The following is a 15,110-nucleotide window of genomic DNA, read 5'->3' as shown; positions in this document are numbered from 1 at the left end:
CCAAAATGATAAGCCGTACTAAATCTTCTTTTTTTTTTTTTTTTTTATTATTTAATGCCGTATTATAATATTTTTTTTTAATTGAATTAATTTTACTTTATAAAGTTTGTCTCGTGGTCATTGAAGATTGTAAATATTGAAGTTTATAATGTTTAATTCGGGGTCACCCTTCGAATGAAGGTCAACGTTCAAAAGTTCAACACATCAGCTTGGCGTGCGGAATTTTTACATGAAACGGTATTGTATGCTTCCTATAATGTTGTAAAGTATCTTTTTTGACGAGGTTAACATTGAGAAACAGAGGAAATGTTTGATGTCATGCATACATATGGCGGCGGATGACGTGCGGGATGTATGTCCAGACTGACAGTGACTGAATAGCGCAACAACGCAACGCATGCATACATGCATATGATAGTAACATGTGTGCACAGACAGTGCATGCATGCATGGCAGTACATGAGTAGTATTGATTATGCATGCATACATGCAATGGCTGTAAGTGTAAGCTTTTACTCATGTCCAGCATTGTTTGGCATTCATTCTCAATTTCTCACGATCATGGACATGATGCCATTTGATGGGTCCATGCCTGGCATCATGCCAGGTCAGGGCCATGTCCCGGGGCCATGTAGGCCTAGTTGTACTCAGTCTCAGACTCAGTACTGACTACTCAGTCTAGTACTATAGTGGGTATTTCAATTGAATGAACGCAGCTTTCAATAGCGTGACGAATTTTTGCGTACACTGCGCGATGTACGCCAGCGTGTGCGACTGTGCGTGAGTAACGCGGAAGTGAATCAACCATGCCAACGCACTCGTGATTGGATAGCATTGTATCCAAGGTCGTATGCGTTCGCGTTGTAGTTTGAAATACGCAATATACGATCGCGGTTGGATCGAGTGCAGCTGTTAAAAGCTGCGTTCATTCAATTGGAATTCTTACTATAGTAGGTAACCCAGGCAAACTTTTTGATGAAAGTCAATCTTTGACAAGATGTAACTTTGCTACGGAAAGTGCTATGAAAAAATGGTTTTCAGTTTTGGCTTTGTTTACTCAAGGGCTTTAATTTGATATATAAAATGATGCAGTTTGATGGCAAATTTGAATTCACCTAGCATACCTATCTACTGTATTGCCTTGGGCTTGGCCATTACATTGTAGGCCTATAGCCAAAATAATAAATTCTCGATCATGAGAGGATGTACCTTCTGCGTCAGCGTAGGGGGGGGGGCAAAATTGCATAAAAGTGGAAATTTATGATAATTTGGGTTTTTCCCTCAAAAGTGGGAGGGGGCGCAAGAAAAATATGGGGGCAAATGCCCCTAAGCGCCACCACTGTACTTATTTTAGGCATTGCTTGAAGGCGGGTCCCTGCATCGAAAGCTTGTGAAAATTACTCATGGCCTGCCGATATGCAGGGCCTATTACACAATATCATCAAAGTCACTAGACAACAATAATAGGGAAAACTTGTTCACGAAAGGCTTCATGGACGGGCCATAATTCACTAATTTTACACGCTATTAAATAGTGACAAAATGGTCCACCAAATCGCTTCAAGTAGATTTACATTTCTCAAAATTTCCAACTTCCAACTAGACACCCCCTGCATAGTGCATAAACGAGTGGCCATTTTCGCTTCTGCTTTCAACATTTGCCAATTTATGTTTAAAACAATTCATAGGCCTGCAACAATAGGGAAAACTTGTTCACGAACGGCTTCATGCCCTGTCATTTCTTGAATTTTCGGCCTTTTCAATCTGAAATTTTACACACTAATAGTGACAAAATGGTCCACCAAATCGTTTCAATTAGGTCTTCATTTTTTAAAAGTTTCTGACTCTGAGGGGGAACATCCCCCACCCCCCGCAAGCGTGACACGGTGCCCGCTTCGTGCACATTTTTACATTTACCATTTTTTAAAATCATAACTCGCAAATGCAAAATCGGAATCAACTTAAATTTTGGGAATAATATTTTTCATGGATATATCCTGAAGAATGTCATAAAATTAAGATGATGTTAGGATCGCGAAATACTCCTTTAAGTGTTTCAAGTGTGTAGGGGAGATTGGGATTAGTTGGAACGCGGGGTAAGTTGAAACATTGTATTTTTTTCTGACACAAAAAATTAATTTGGTAAAATACTGGCACCTAGTAATAGGTTTTAGTAAGGGTCATCCACCAAATTAGCAACAGCACTGATGCCCCACCAGTGTTGGCTTGGGAAAGGAATATCTGTTTTTGACTTACTGACTAATTTTTATACCCCTCAGAAAAGATGCGTTATCTCCATGTTGTTTGAAGATTCAGGGATTATTTTTTGAGTATCATAAGCACTAGTAGTAAGTCCCAGAATAATGTTAAATAAAAGTTTTATTGTATTTCTTATTTTGTGTAATGAACTTTGAAATGTAAAAATAGGCATCGGGGTTAGTTGAAACTTTTGAGGTGGGGTTAGTTGAAACGTGAAAATCGCATAGAAAAATATGGTTAAAAATTTGACTTTTAAAATTTGTAACATGTTTACTATTTCTTCAATATTGCTTTATGGTTAAAAAGCAATAATACAAGCAAAAAGTGCACACAGAAAGTACATTTTATAATATTTTAGGCTTCTCATATTTTGGTCCATGGTGACACTCGTCACCTTGTGTCCAAAGTATTGACCCGCACTCCCACATATTTATTTATTCATTTTTTCACACTGATTGTATGTTAAAGGGTGCCTTCAAGGGAAGTATAACCCTAACAACACAATAATTATTATTTTGAAATTTTTACAAGCCGTGTTTCAACTAACGCCACCCTATGTTTCAACTTACCCCAGGGGTGGGGTTAGTTGAAACACTTTTTTTCAAATTTTCAAATTGGATTATATGAATAATCATAAGCAGGTCCAATAAAGTTTAAGGCTGTATTTGTAGCATGTATGTATATGTTTATACTGATATGGTTAGTGTTTCTTGAAAGTAATCAGTTTGCGTTAAAAAGACGATTTTGTGAAAAATGTTTCAACTAACCCCAATCTCCCCTACTCTCAACTCAAGCTTAAAATACAAAAAATTGTGCATTTTACAATTTGGGTGTAACACTGTTGACTGTACAACATTCTTAAACCATTTTATAAAAAGGGGATCAAAGAAAATCCACCCTTTAATAGGGGGATCCATGAATTTTGATGTCTGAGGTTCCAACCTTTCACTGGTTTCACTTCAAAATATAGCAGGGTCAGAAATTCAGTGAGAATCCATTCTCGCAAAGATTCTCGTCAACAAAATTGCAAGAATCTTAAATGGATTCTGGTAATGCAATTAATCATGAACAAAGTTATATGGCAAGAATCCATGGATTCTTCCAAAATTCCACTGAGAGAATTCAAAAGGATTCTCCCACTTGGTTGCGTAATTTCTGACCCTGAAATAGTGGAAGTGCGCATGGAAAAAAATATTGACCTATTGACCCTCCACATTTTTTACTCTTAGGGCAAACAAATGTTTTTGGCCTTACAAAGTATTATAATGTGACTACATGAATATTTTAATAAATAGTTTAATATAGTGTATGTTTCTTCCAGATGTATAAATCAGAGACTGACCATACAATTGAGTGAAATGTAAGTAGGCTACATACAGTATAACAGTAACAAGCAAAAGACATTCTGTAGTTGACAAGTATGTCACTTGAACCCTGAAATGGTAAGGGAGTGTTCAGAAATACATTGGTGGGGGTAGAAAATATGTAGGGGGGTCATACACTTTTAGAGTTCTAAAGGGTGGGTTATGAAGTTTTGGGTGTATGAAAAGGGGCAATTTTTTACTATTGAAAGGGGGGGTGGTGGTGTAAAAACTAAATACGGTACCAAAATTAATCCTGAAGAAAAAAAACCAACAACAAAAAAAACAACCAAAACAGCCTAAAACAGGGATTGCCATTTGAGGAGAGCGAGAGCAATTGTCTCTCACTGCTCTCCTTAATAGTATTATACCCCTGCCCAATTTTGTGCCAATTTTTGCATTTTTCTCAAAAATTATAACGTATTGGTGACAAGTAAGATATGTATATTATAGGGGCAAGGACTACAACTACTGGACTGAAAATTTTATTTCAGCACAGACAACAGTTGTGGAGTTACATTCAAAAATGAGGGAAAGCCAATATTTGATCAATAAATCAATAACTACTTTTTCAGTACAGTAGTTGTAGTCCTTGCCCCTATAATATACATATCTTACTTGTCACCAATGTGAGCACTATAATTTTTGAGAAAAATGCAAAAATGGGCACAAATTGGGCAGGGGTGTAGTACCCCTTAAATCTGATATAGGAGAGTGATTTTTAGCTCTCCTTAGTTGACCATTCTCTCCTTACATTCTATTATAAATGCTCTAAACAGCTTTCCTTGAACTTGAAGGCTCCAGAAGAGCTATTTCATGCTCTCCTGCAGATACCAAAAGACAGTCCCTGCTAATATTGACATTTTTCCAACGCAAATGTCCCATTAAAAATGGAACAAGTACATGGCAGGTAAGGGTATGTAATTTGTATACTTTGATGAATATTGTAGTAATAACCATAATATAATATTTGTGTGTGTTTTCTTCTAGATGCAATTTGTGTGTGTTTCTTCCTGATGTATTAAAAGAGAATGGCCATACAATGGAGTGAAATGTAAGTACAGTAACAGTACTAGTAGTGCAGCTCCTCTCACTTCCATTTTAATTAATTTCATATACACTCTGATAAACATGATAAAGGTCATGTTCACATATAAATTATTTACCAGGTACCAAAGTTAATCCAGGTTGAAAAAATTCTGTTCTCATGAAGAAAATTGACCCTGGTTGATTATTTTGGCTAAACCTACTAAAAATTGCAGGCGTGTACATATTCTGCCATTGACTATAACATGCTTGCAGCCTAATTATGCTCATTTTTGGCCCCCACATATTTGTGGGGCTTATGTTATCATCCAGATTGTTGCCCGATTGTTTCTTTGTTTGTTTGGCTGCCTGGCTGTTTGGCTGCCTGGCTGTCCGGGGCGGAAGCAAATTCATTAATCCACTGTGCAGCTCCAATGCAATAACTGATCAACTTCAAACTTAGTACAGTGATTAGATATGGTGGCCTGATTTGCTGTGCATACAGAAACAATAGAAAGAGAGTGATAATGGTAGTGTTTACTTCCAGTAATGTGGGTCAAACAGTGAATTTCTGTTGTAACCTGTTCTTTCCGAGGTTGGAAAAAATGACCCGGTCAATTTTTTGAGGTTTTTTTCTGTTCACACTAATTATCAACCCGGGTCTAACCCGGGACTCATGGCAAATCGGGGTTCACCGCTCAGTCTGACACACCGCTAGTCCGACAACACAAATTCCCTATACTGACTTAGAGGTGTGTCAGTCCGAAAATGAAAAGCACGGCGCTAGTCCGAAAAAAGCATGCGCTAGTCCGAAAATGAAAACCACTGCAACAGTCCGACACATCGCTAGTTCGAATCTGAAATCACATTTTTCAGTCCCACACACCGCTAGTCCTAATCCGAAATCCCGGGTCCGAAATACATTGCGCTTGTCCGAATTTGGAAAACACTTCTTTAGTCCAACACTGCGCTTGTCCGAAACTGAAAACCATGGCGCTAGTCCGAAACTGAAAACTACAGCGCTAGTCAGAATCTGATAAACACGCGCTAGTCCGAATATCAGACTAGCGCAGTGTTTCCCAATTCAAATTCGGACTAGCGCGATGGTTTTCAAATTCGGATGAGCGCAGTGGTTTTCAGTTTCGGACTAGCGCAGTGTATTTTAGATTCGGACTAGCGTGTGTCGGACTGGTGCAGTGCATTTCAGATTTGGACTACATGTAGCGTGTGTTGGACTAACACCCTGTACCGGGCAAATTAGGCATGATAGTGTGAACACTCCCAAATAAATACTGTAGACCGTATCATTTTGTCTACCCAATTGCAACATGAGTAAACTAATTTGATCATGCAAGCTTGTAAGTTTGGTTCATTATGCAAAATGTCAGCATATTGTATTTGATTTTTTTTTTATAGGAAGAAGCTATCAGTGATCTTACAGCTCACCCATATGACACCAACAGCTTGTTCACCAGACTAGTGATCGCCTGCCATTTTTTTAATAGGAAGAAACTATCAATGATCTTACAGCTCACCCATATGACACCAACAACTTGTTCACCAGACGAGTGGTCACTTGCCATTTGTGTTAGGTGCTCAGCGGGTGGTGATGTAACTCCTCCTGTGATGTGATGCAAGTAGTGTGGGCCTTGATCATGTTTTCAACTTGGAAGCCAGTGCAGAGCATGTTCTTGCATCTGACCCATAACTCTCTGTAGGTGTACTCATTAAGAATCTTGGAACTTCAGCTACTTTTAGTCAAATGAAACATTTTCATTACATGCAGAACAGTAGATTACATGTGTGATGGAACTGCTGTGTGAGCTAGACAGGTTGTGATTAGGTTTTTGCAAATTTGACAAGTATTGTAGATGAATAATTTCTTCATCAGTTGTTTTATAATATGCAGCTAACTCTATACCGGAAACATCATCCCCATTTGAAATTGACAATTTTATTGAAAATGGCCTAAATTTGGCCAAATTTGATGTTATTTTGTTTCTCAGTCATGTCAGTGGTGGGTGCTGTAGCTACATCCCTGGCCACGGCCACTGACTAAGAATTGGCATTGCAATGTGTGACATGTAAAGAAGCACAAACAATTTGCTGTATAAGTAGTCATGTAACCAGTGGTGTAACTAGCAGGGGGGCAGGAGCCACCCCATGCGATCCACCTTTGTTTCAGATTGACATTTTATTGTGAAAAAGGACCGATATGTCATTGTACAAGCAATACAATGAAAAAAGTCCACATAGCCCCTGAATGAAAAGTATATCATTATCTTTGTAATCACTCAAAAAGCATTTTGTGTGAAATTTTTTACATCAGAACTAAGTGCTATATGTAAAGTCTATGGGGGTGACTATTAGAATTGGACGGCAATATTGAAAAACCTCATTTTGGGCCATTTTAGATACTAAAATGACCTAAAAGAGAATGGCACTTAGTTCGGATTAATTAAATACATTTCATTCGGGGGGCTACTTAAGTATACAAAAAAAATCCTATACCTTAATGGTTATGGAACAATGGTGCCTGATTTGAACCCTTGCATTTATTCCACTTTTGTACCATATGTCACTAGTTTAGCTTCAATATGCCAAAAAAATGATTGCGGCGCTTTGCTTTTTTTACCATAAACTTGTCGCAAAAAAGTATTTGAATTCACTATACTTCAAGACAATTTTTCCAATTCCACCCCCCTTCCATGTAAAAAGAAATCTGCACCACTGTTCCGGGGACACATTCCAAGCAGATCCCAAGACTCCTCAGAACCCCCTTCCTGTGTCACCCAGTGCGATGATGGTGTTGATGCGCTTATAAACCCAAACAGCATGAAGGATGCCTGCCCCCAATATGTTTGCCCCTGCTTGTCCCCCCCCCCCCCATGAAAATGTCTAGTACGCAACTGGATGTAACACAGGATTTAAAATTACCATTTACCATAGCAATAATATGTTTACACTATTTTTGAATGTGTTGCCCTGCACTATACGTTACATCATTCCTCTACATGCAAAGAAGAGGGATACATAACTGGATTGACCCAGGGATGTAAGTAGGCCTGAAGAAAAAATCCTGAAATTCTGGAAAAAATCCTGAAAAAGGGCATGAATTTGGGTTAAATAACCCCAAAACAGGCTGATAATAAAGTGCTAAAACTTGGACAGAAAAAACCCTGAATTCAGGATTAATCCTACAAACTTACATCCCTGATCATTGTAATTCTGTAGAATTTTTACATTATGTCATGCTGATAAGACTAAAGTACTCCTCCAATATTATCTCTCAGTGGGCAGATTACAAGATCTTAAGGTGGCATGCAAGGTCACTCGAAGTAGAAAATTTTAGACATTGTTTTGCATTGTATCTTGAAAAGTAATGATGCTAAATACATAAAAGTACATACAAGTTCAGAAAGGAAATGATGCAAGGAATCCAACTAGCACAACAGATTTCTACAAAAATGAGCAGTTTGTGAGAAAAATGCCCAAATTGACAAAAAGTGCATATTTGTGTTCTAAAGACAAAACTAGAATTAGGGATTCAATTATGTTTCCTCGTTGTTCATGACATTTATATGAAATGGTAAAACAATTGAAATTTTGATAAAAAATTACTAATTTTTATACTGATTGTTCAGCAATTTTGAAACATTTGAGACTGGAGTGCCGGGTATTTGGGCTCAAAATTAACTTGAGTGCCGGGTGGAAATTAAGAAACATTATGTAGCTAGAGGTTTCAAGTGGTATAAAAATCTCAACTTATTTTGAGAAAAGTAGGGGATGAGGCTGTGGATCACAAAATGCCCTTTTAATCATTGCTACTCAGCCTTACAAAAACTTCAGTGATTTGTCAGTTAAAATCAGCAAAAAACTACAGAATAAGACGGCAATGTTTAGCCGCTAGGCCCGCTGCCTGCAAAATAATGAATTCAAGCTGTAAGCATGCATACAATGTACAGGTTCAAGGCATGACAAATTTTACACTCTCGCAGTAATGCGTAGTCGGCGCTTGCGTTGGCGTATACGTTACAGTAAAAGTGTGGATTCATCACGGATTATACAAAGGTATAGGACTGAGGAGTTCCTGAAAGAGTTTTCTCGAATTTTTTTAATTTTTTCTTTGGGTTAAAAATATGGGTCAAAAAGGATCAAAATATGATTTTTTTTTTTAATTTTGACTACTTTTGGACTTTTTAAGGTATATTTTAGAATGATGACAAAATTTGAGAAATTCACCGATTTGGATATTTAGGGTAAGTTGTTATGACATACCAAAAACAAATTGGCATAAAAAATCAATTTTGGTGCTTTTCTCAACAATTGCTCATTTTTTGTAGAAATGTCCAGTGTTGGTTGCTTGCATCATTTCCTTTCCAAAAATAAATTTCTTTCTTTTAATGTTATGTACACATGTTAAACACAACTTTATGTATACTTTTAGTTTTATGCACTTATCATGCGCATATTTTTGGGGGCTTTAGCGCCTAGCCCCGGGGTAAAAAGCAGGGGCGGCCAAAAGCGAAGGGCGGAAAAGAAGAAATGCAAAAAGAATTAGTAAAGAAAAAAGGGTGGAAAAAATTAGAAAAGTATAAAAAATTTGAAAAAATTCTACTATGTGAAAATATGTTGCTCTTAGGGCACCAGCGCTTATAATCCTTTTTTTTTTTTGCTCTTCACTTTTCAAACCACCGAAAAAAAAAATTGGGTCAACCTTTTGGGTTGAGGAAGGCGGCAAAATTGAATTTTCTTCAGCCCCGGGTAGGAGCGGCCACGATGCACGCCACTGCTTATGGTACTTTTAAAGATACAATGCAAAACAATGTCTATTACATTTCTCACTGAGTGATCCTGCCTGCCCCCTTAAACTAACTTAAATTGGTAACAAGGAATAACTATAGAGGAGTTCAGATTTCCAGACTTTCTGTCCAGTTGTGACTGTTGGAAATCCAGATTTTTTTAAAGTGTCTAAAAGCAAAAAATCTAACAGAAAAATGCTTCAAAGTCAGAAATCTTCAATTTGAGACTTCATTTGGGACATTGCCGTGATTTTTCTTACATTTAATTGGATTTCCAGGATTTTTCAAGTAACATTGGCAACTGGAATTCAAGCCGTTTTCAGAAAGCAGACTTGGAAATCCGGACATTTCTTTGATTGAAAAGTTACACCTCTATAGGGGTGTGCACTTATTTTCTGCATAGGGGGCTACTGGTCATTGACCAGGGGTATCATCGTGGCCAAAGATTCAAGTAAAAGGGTCTTTTTTCATGATCAGGCATTGTACTTACGTATCGTGAATAGAGTATCTAAAACAAGGAAATTTGAGAAAAAGGGTATACCTTGTACAATAAATCATTGTTTAGGGTCCTTTGAGACAAATGTAGTATGTAATAAAGGTTAAAAGTTATGAACTTTTGAATTTGTGTTTTCCCAGTTATCATGAAGGGTTTTAGAGTCAAAATGGCTGATTTACTTGCTTCTAATGGGGGCAAAAATAATATCAATACTTATTTAGGGTATGAAATTGCACTTGTCATACTTGTTTAAGGGGTGCATTTTCAGACCTCATAAATACTTGTTTAGGGTGCTATTTGAAACTTCGTGGCCACGCATGATACCCCCTTGTCAATGAACAGTGCCCCCCTCCCCCCGGATTTTCTGGGATAGCCCATTATACATTTTATCATATATATTTACATCAAAAGCCTTACGATTTACTTGTATGATTATGTAATTCACCACATTTCTTTTGTATTTTGCTATTATTTGTTCAATAAAAAAAAATTTAAAAAAAAAAAACATTCTGTGATTTGTTGATGTTGTCCTTTTAATAAACGCAATGTAACCATTAAAATATTAATAGAGGGCCTACTTGTAATACAGGACTTACATTTATTACTTGACTAGAAAATGACTTCTGGCTTTTATTAATTATTTCTTTGAGGTACACAACTTCTTGATTAGGCGAGGAAAAACACTGTTTTACGGGCGGATGGATTTTTAAGGTTGGTCTGAACCCTGGAAATATGGAAACTTTCGAGCCTCATAACTTTTAAATTGTTGGTCTAAAGTGTATAAAAGTATACATATTTAGAATGGCAAAGACTTGGTAAGTTCATCTGTGAGGTCAAATTTGGGCCAAAATGGCACTTTTGGCCCCAAATCCCAAAAATAACGGTTTTGGCCCACTTCTTTTTCGTGCATCATAACAAAAAAATTCTTGGGCCAAATTTTTTTTTTTATTATTTTTTAAAAACTAGATTGAAATATCTAGGACCAGTTTTTTCATTTTTTTGAATTTCGACCAACTTTGAGAAATTTGCGCCAAAAAATGTCAAAAAACGCTGATATTTCAAAAAATCATAAAAAAGCCCGATTTTGGCCCAAATTTCAAATATTTTTGGTGAAATTGGTCAAAATTTGACCTCACAGATGAACTTATCAAGTCTTTGCCATTCTAAATATGTATACTATTATATACTTTAGACCAACAATTTAAAAGTTATGAGGCCCGAAAGTTTCCATAATTCCAGGGTTCAGACCAACCTTAAGTAGGGTCAGTCGGTCAGGATTTTTTTATTTGGTTTAAATTTGGTTTTATGGAGGCCAAAATGACAGTTAAACAGTGGTGTGACAGGGGGTGGGTGGAGAGGGGGAAGCTTCCCCCCCCCCCGTGAGAGGGGGGGCTTCCCCCAGCCAGGGGCCATGCCAGTCCCTTGTGAGAAGTCTTGCCCTCCCCTCCCTGTGGCTGTGGGATGCTCTGAATATTTTTCAAAAAATTCCGGAATCATCAATTTTGGCCCCTAAACGGTTGATTTTATATAATTCTAGCAACAAGTAAAAAAAAAAAAAAATTTAATCCCCAAAACACAAGATCTGGCCAGTCGGGCCTATAAAACGGAGTTTTCCCGTTACCTTATGCTTCTTCTATTATTCATTTATTTACTTTAGGCCTATATTTTTTTGTTTTCATATAATTACACTTTTCGATGCAAACAACAAAACAAAAAAGGACAAAACAGAAAATCATACCAAAATATTAGAAACAAAGCTCGTATTCACACGCTATTTAAAAAAAAACCCATTCATCATAATCCAGGTCTGTCGTATGTTGAAAGAGAAAAAAAAATCAATTAAATTAAAATATTGTTGTTAAAAGGAACAAGGTGTCAATGGTCCAAATTTTGAAATGAAACTTGAAACACAGAAAAAATAATTATATTATTACAGGTAGGCCTATCATGTTCCGATACTAAATATTTTGTCAAATTTGGAAAAGTGAAAGCTGTGCCAGTCAAATTATTTTCGTCCCAGAATTGATCAAATCACAATCTTGAAAAATCACAATTTTGGATAGGATACTTTTGATTTAGGCCTATGTAGGCCCTATGTATGCGTTTTAGTCCGGGGTCATAGTTTGATTTTCTGAACTTGACATGGAAAAAGAAAGTCATAAAAAGTGAACCATTTTGACAAAGTTACCTCATTAAAAAGTCACTCCAGGTCGAGATTATTGTTCATTAAAGTCCTTAGGGAAACTACATCGCTTGCCTTTTTACCTAAGCAATCGCATTTTCTTTCCTAGGCCTACTCTTATAATAGGCCTATCCCCAATCTGGGAATAAAAGCTAATAAAATCCCTGGCAATGCACCCTGGCAATTCACCGCACGGGCCATGATTTTTTCATGAGTGATGCTCATAAATTCGATATTTTATTCATATTGTGTGTTACCTACTGTAAATCTATAATTTATCTAGTATAAATTAAATATACATGATAAGTAGCTACAATTTTATGGAATTAATACGATAGAAATACCAAAAATTAACTTTCAGTGCAGTTATAAATTAACACTGAGTTTGTGCATCAACTAGACGGTGTTTTAATGTTACGAGTTGTGAGTTCAGTCAGAGTGCCGGTAGGCACATTTTACAATCAGTAAATCCAGATTTCTAAGAGGAGAGCAGATAAAATACAAACATCTTGAGGTAGCCCTTAATGTAACTTAAACATGACATGAGTCACTCCAAAAAATAACGAGTCCGTTTTCTGTAAATGGCCATCGTCCACCCACGTAATTTACCACAGGTCAGCATTTAGGTAAGCTTTCCGGGCTATAAAAATTTCCCTAAACTCGTTAAATTATGTCTCAAATATTTCAGCTAATGATCACACACGAATTAAACCACAACAAAAGGAGTAAAAATCATGTCTGTTATTTATTTTATTTGCATTTTATTAGAACTACATGTAACATTTTCGTATGCACTAATATCATAAAATATTTTATAGTGTTTGAAATTACAATTTGCGTGGATGCGATTTTTAATAATAGAAACGTTGAGGTGTGGAATGCTGCCCTCTATTTTTTAATAAAAGTCCTATACGCCAGTGGTTAAGCGACCAAGGTGAGTTCAGTAAAACAAAAAAAGGGGGTCATTGGGAATATGGGGTATAACCGGAGAAGATAAAAAGGAACCTTCTCTGGTATTACATATCTCGCTCGACTTGTTGACAAGCGGAGTTCGTCATGTCGGCATCCACTTAATGGCCTATTATAAGTAATTTGCTCAACTGATGGATCGTAAATAGCTTCAAAATTCAGAGTTTGGCACCTTAGTTAGTGTTATAGATGTGCTGCCATAGCCTGCTAGTGATTAAACCGAAAGCCGCGTATTAAAAACAAAAAAAATATTTTTCATGAATCTGTCATTTCCCTACTTCAGCATGTGTAGAGAAATTATAGCTACATGTATTTAAATCATGTAAATGGGGCTTCAAATTTATTAATATTGCTGTTCCCGTTTTGGCCATTCTTTTAAACGAGGACTGGACTCAAGTCTAGCAAGTTGCACCCTACTGGTATTCGGTAATTGTACCCATTCATCTATAAACCAAGATGATCACCTACTTTCAAGAAGTTGATTTGATTATAGACGAATCTCACGAGCCAAGTCATGGTCAGGATTTGGTCGGCCATTTCTGGGTCCCCGCTGCACCAAACTGGTGTTTTGACCGCCAAATTGTGCGACTATAGAAAGCTGCCTAACGCCTAGAGAAGATGCAAGGACGAGGAGGATTAATAATAGAGGTAATCCCGTCGCATCTATTCATACATAGTCCTTTTTAGACATCCATTTGAAGCACCGTTTGATATGGTGTATGACTTTATTTTCTTTGCACCGCACGTAAAAGGCAATAGAAGCTGTGTGTTTTGCCGAAGGGAATTCTATTGTGTTGTAAACTTTCATCGTTCTTTTGCATACGTGTGTTTTCGCCGCAGGTGTAAAACGGGTGATGGAATTCAGTTGAAAAATTCCCGCCAAGGCCGAATCATTGCACATTTTGGGTGTATTGTAGCCGACGGGGACCCAGTTATGGCTGCCAGTGAGGTGTAGGAATGCGTGAAATGAGATTCGTCTATAGGCCCTATCTCATCTGTCCATGTCTCATCTCTTATCTCATCTAAAATTCGCTTCTTCGTCCAGTCATAATTATATATTATTATGAAATTTGACGCAGATATGTAGAACTTGATATATAAATATGCTGAATAATTATGGATGATGGGCCTATGAAATGAAATCTTTGTGAAAACTGCATTTTTGTGTTTATGTTTCCATTTTTACTCAAAATATTGTCAATATTAAAATGGCTATAAGTTAAGGTAAATTGACTACGAACTTTAATACAGCATTTGCTTTGGAGAAAATAATGTCCTTATTCAAAATAGATGGTTTGTAATATCGCGCTTCAAAAACCGCTGCGGTACATAAATAAATTGCTGAAATTGCTTTTAAAATACGCAACTTCATCGGAAAAACGACGGACAAAGACAATATCTTACCTTCTACAGTAGATTACAACGATTATTAGTACAATAATAAGCACAATAACCACAGTACCAGTTGTAGCAGCAATTATAGTTGTCGTATTATCAGGGGGAACTGCTGGCGCATTTGTTGATATATCTATAGAGATAAAGAAATTATAATAGACTTCACAAGATATTTTCATTTCGAACATTTCAAAGAAAGTCCAATGAAGGCAGGCGAGAGTTAAGCACAACATATTGCAGTTACTGTTCATTTTCCTATACACAATACACAATGCTCTCCACATTGAGGTGTGACCTCTACAAACAGTGTATGTTAGAGGTATAGGGCATTTCCTAGTTAACGTCACTGTGTGAAATATAACCGGCCAATATTGTTTGTACTCTCTGAAATTCTAGAAAATATAGTTTTGAAACATGTCCTAAATTTTAAGCTAATTTAGATATTTGGAAATATTCGCACTTTGGTGTTTTACTAAGTAGGGCACGGCATGGCCTGCAAAATTCCCTGTGTAAATCGAATGCAACTTTTAGTGACTATCGCTAGACTTTATCGATTGATTTTGCTGTTTGCTGTTAACCATGTTTAAGTATTGTAAAGGTCGAATCATGTTTGCTGTGCA

The 15,110-nt window shown here is 36.9% G+C and overlaps 1 protein-coding gene and 1 long non-coding RNA gene across 2 annotated transcripts in view; one reads left to right on the top strand and one right to left on the bottom strand.

Annotated features, from left to right (window-relative positions):
• The window catches only part of LOC140140998 (uncharacterized), a 29,743-nt gene that overhangs the window by 3,294 nt on the left and 11,339 nt on the right, over window positions 1-15,110 (bottom strand). Inside the window, exon 5 of the mRNA XM_072162773.1 lies at window positions 14,500-14,623. Coding sequence (XP_072018874.1) covers window positions 14,500-14,623 — 124 coding nt within the window. The remainder of the gene's footprint in view (window positions 1-14,499; window positions 14,624-15,110) is intronic.
• Window positions 149-6,582, top strand: LOC140140275 (uncharacterized). The gene is made up of 4 exons (XR_011857233.1): window positions 149-237; window positions 3,581-3,619; window positions 4,611-4,674; window positions 6,063-6,582. It is a non-coding gene; the product is annotated as an uncharacterized lncRNA (long non-coding RNA).

Source organism: Amphiura filiformis, chromosome 19 (assembly GCF_039555335.1).
Source record: "Amphiura filiformis chromosome 19, Afil_fr2py, whole genome shotgun sequence".
Lineage (NCBI taxonomy): Eukaryota > Metazoa > Echinodermata > Ophiuroidea > Amphilepidida > Amphiuridae > Amphiura > Amphiura filiformis.
Note: the sequence above shows the minus strand (reverse complement) of the source record. Positions and strands in the feature narration are given on the sequence as shown.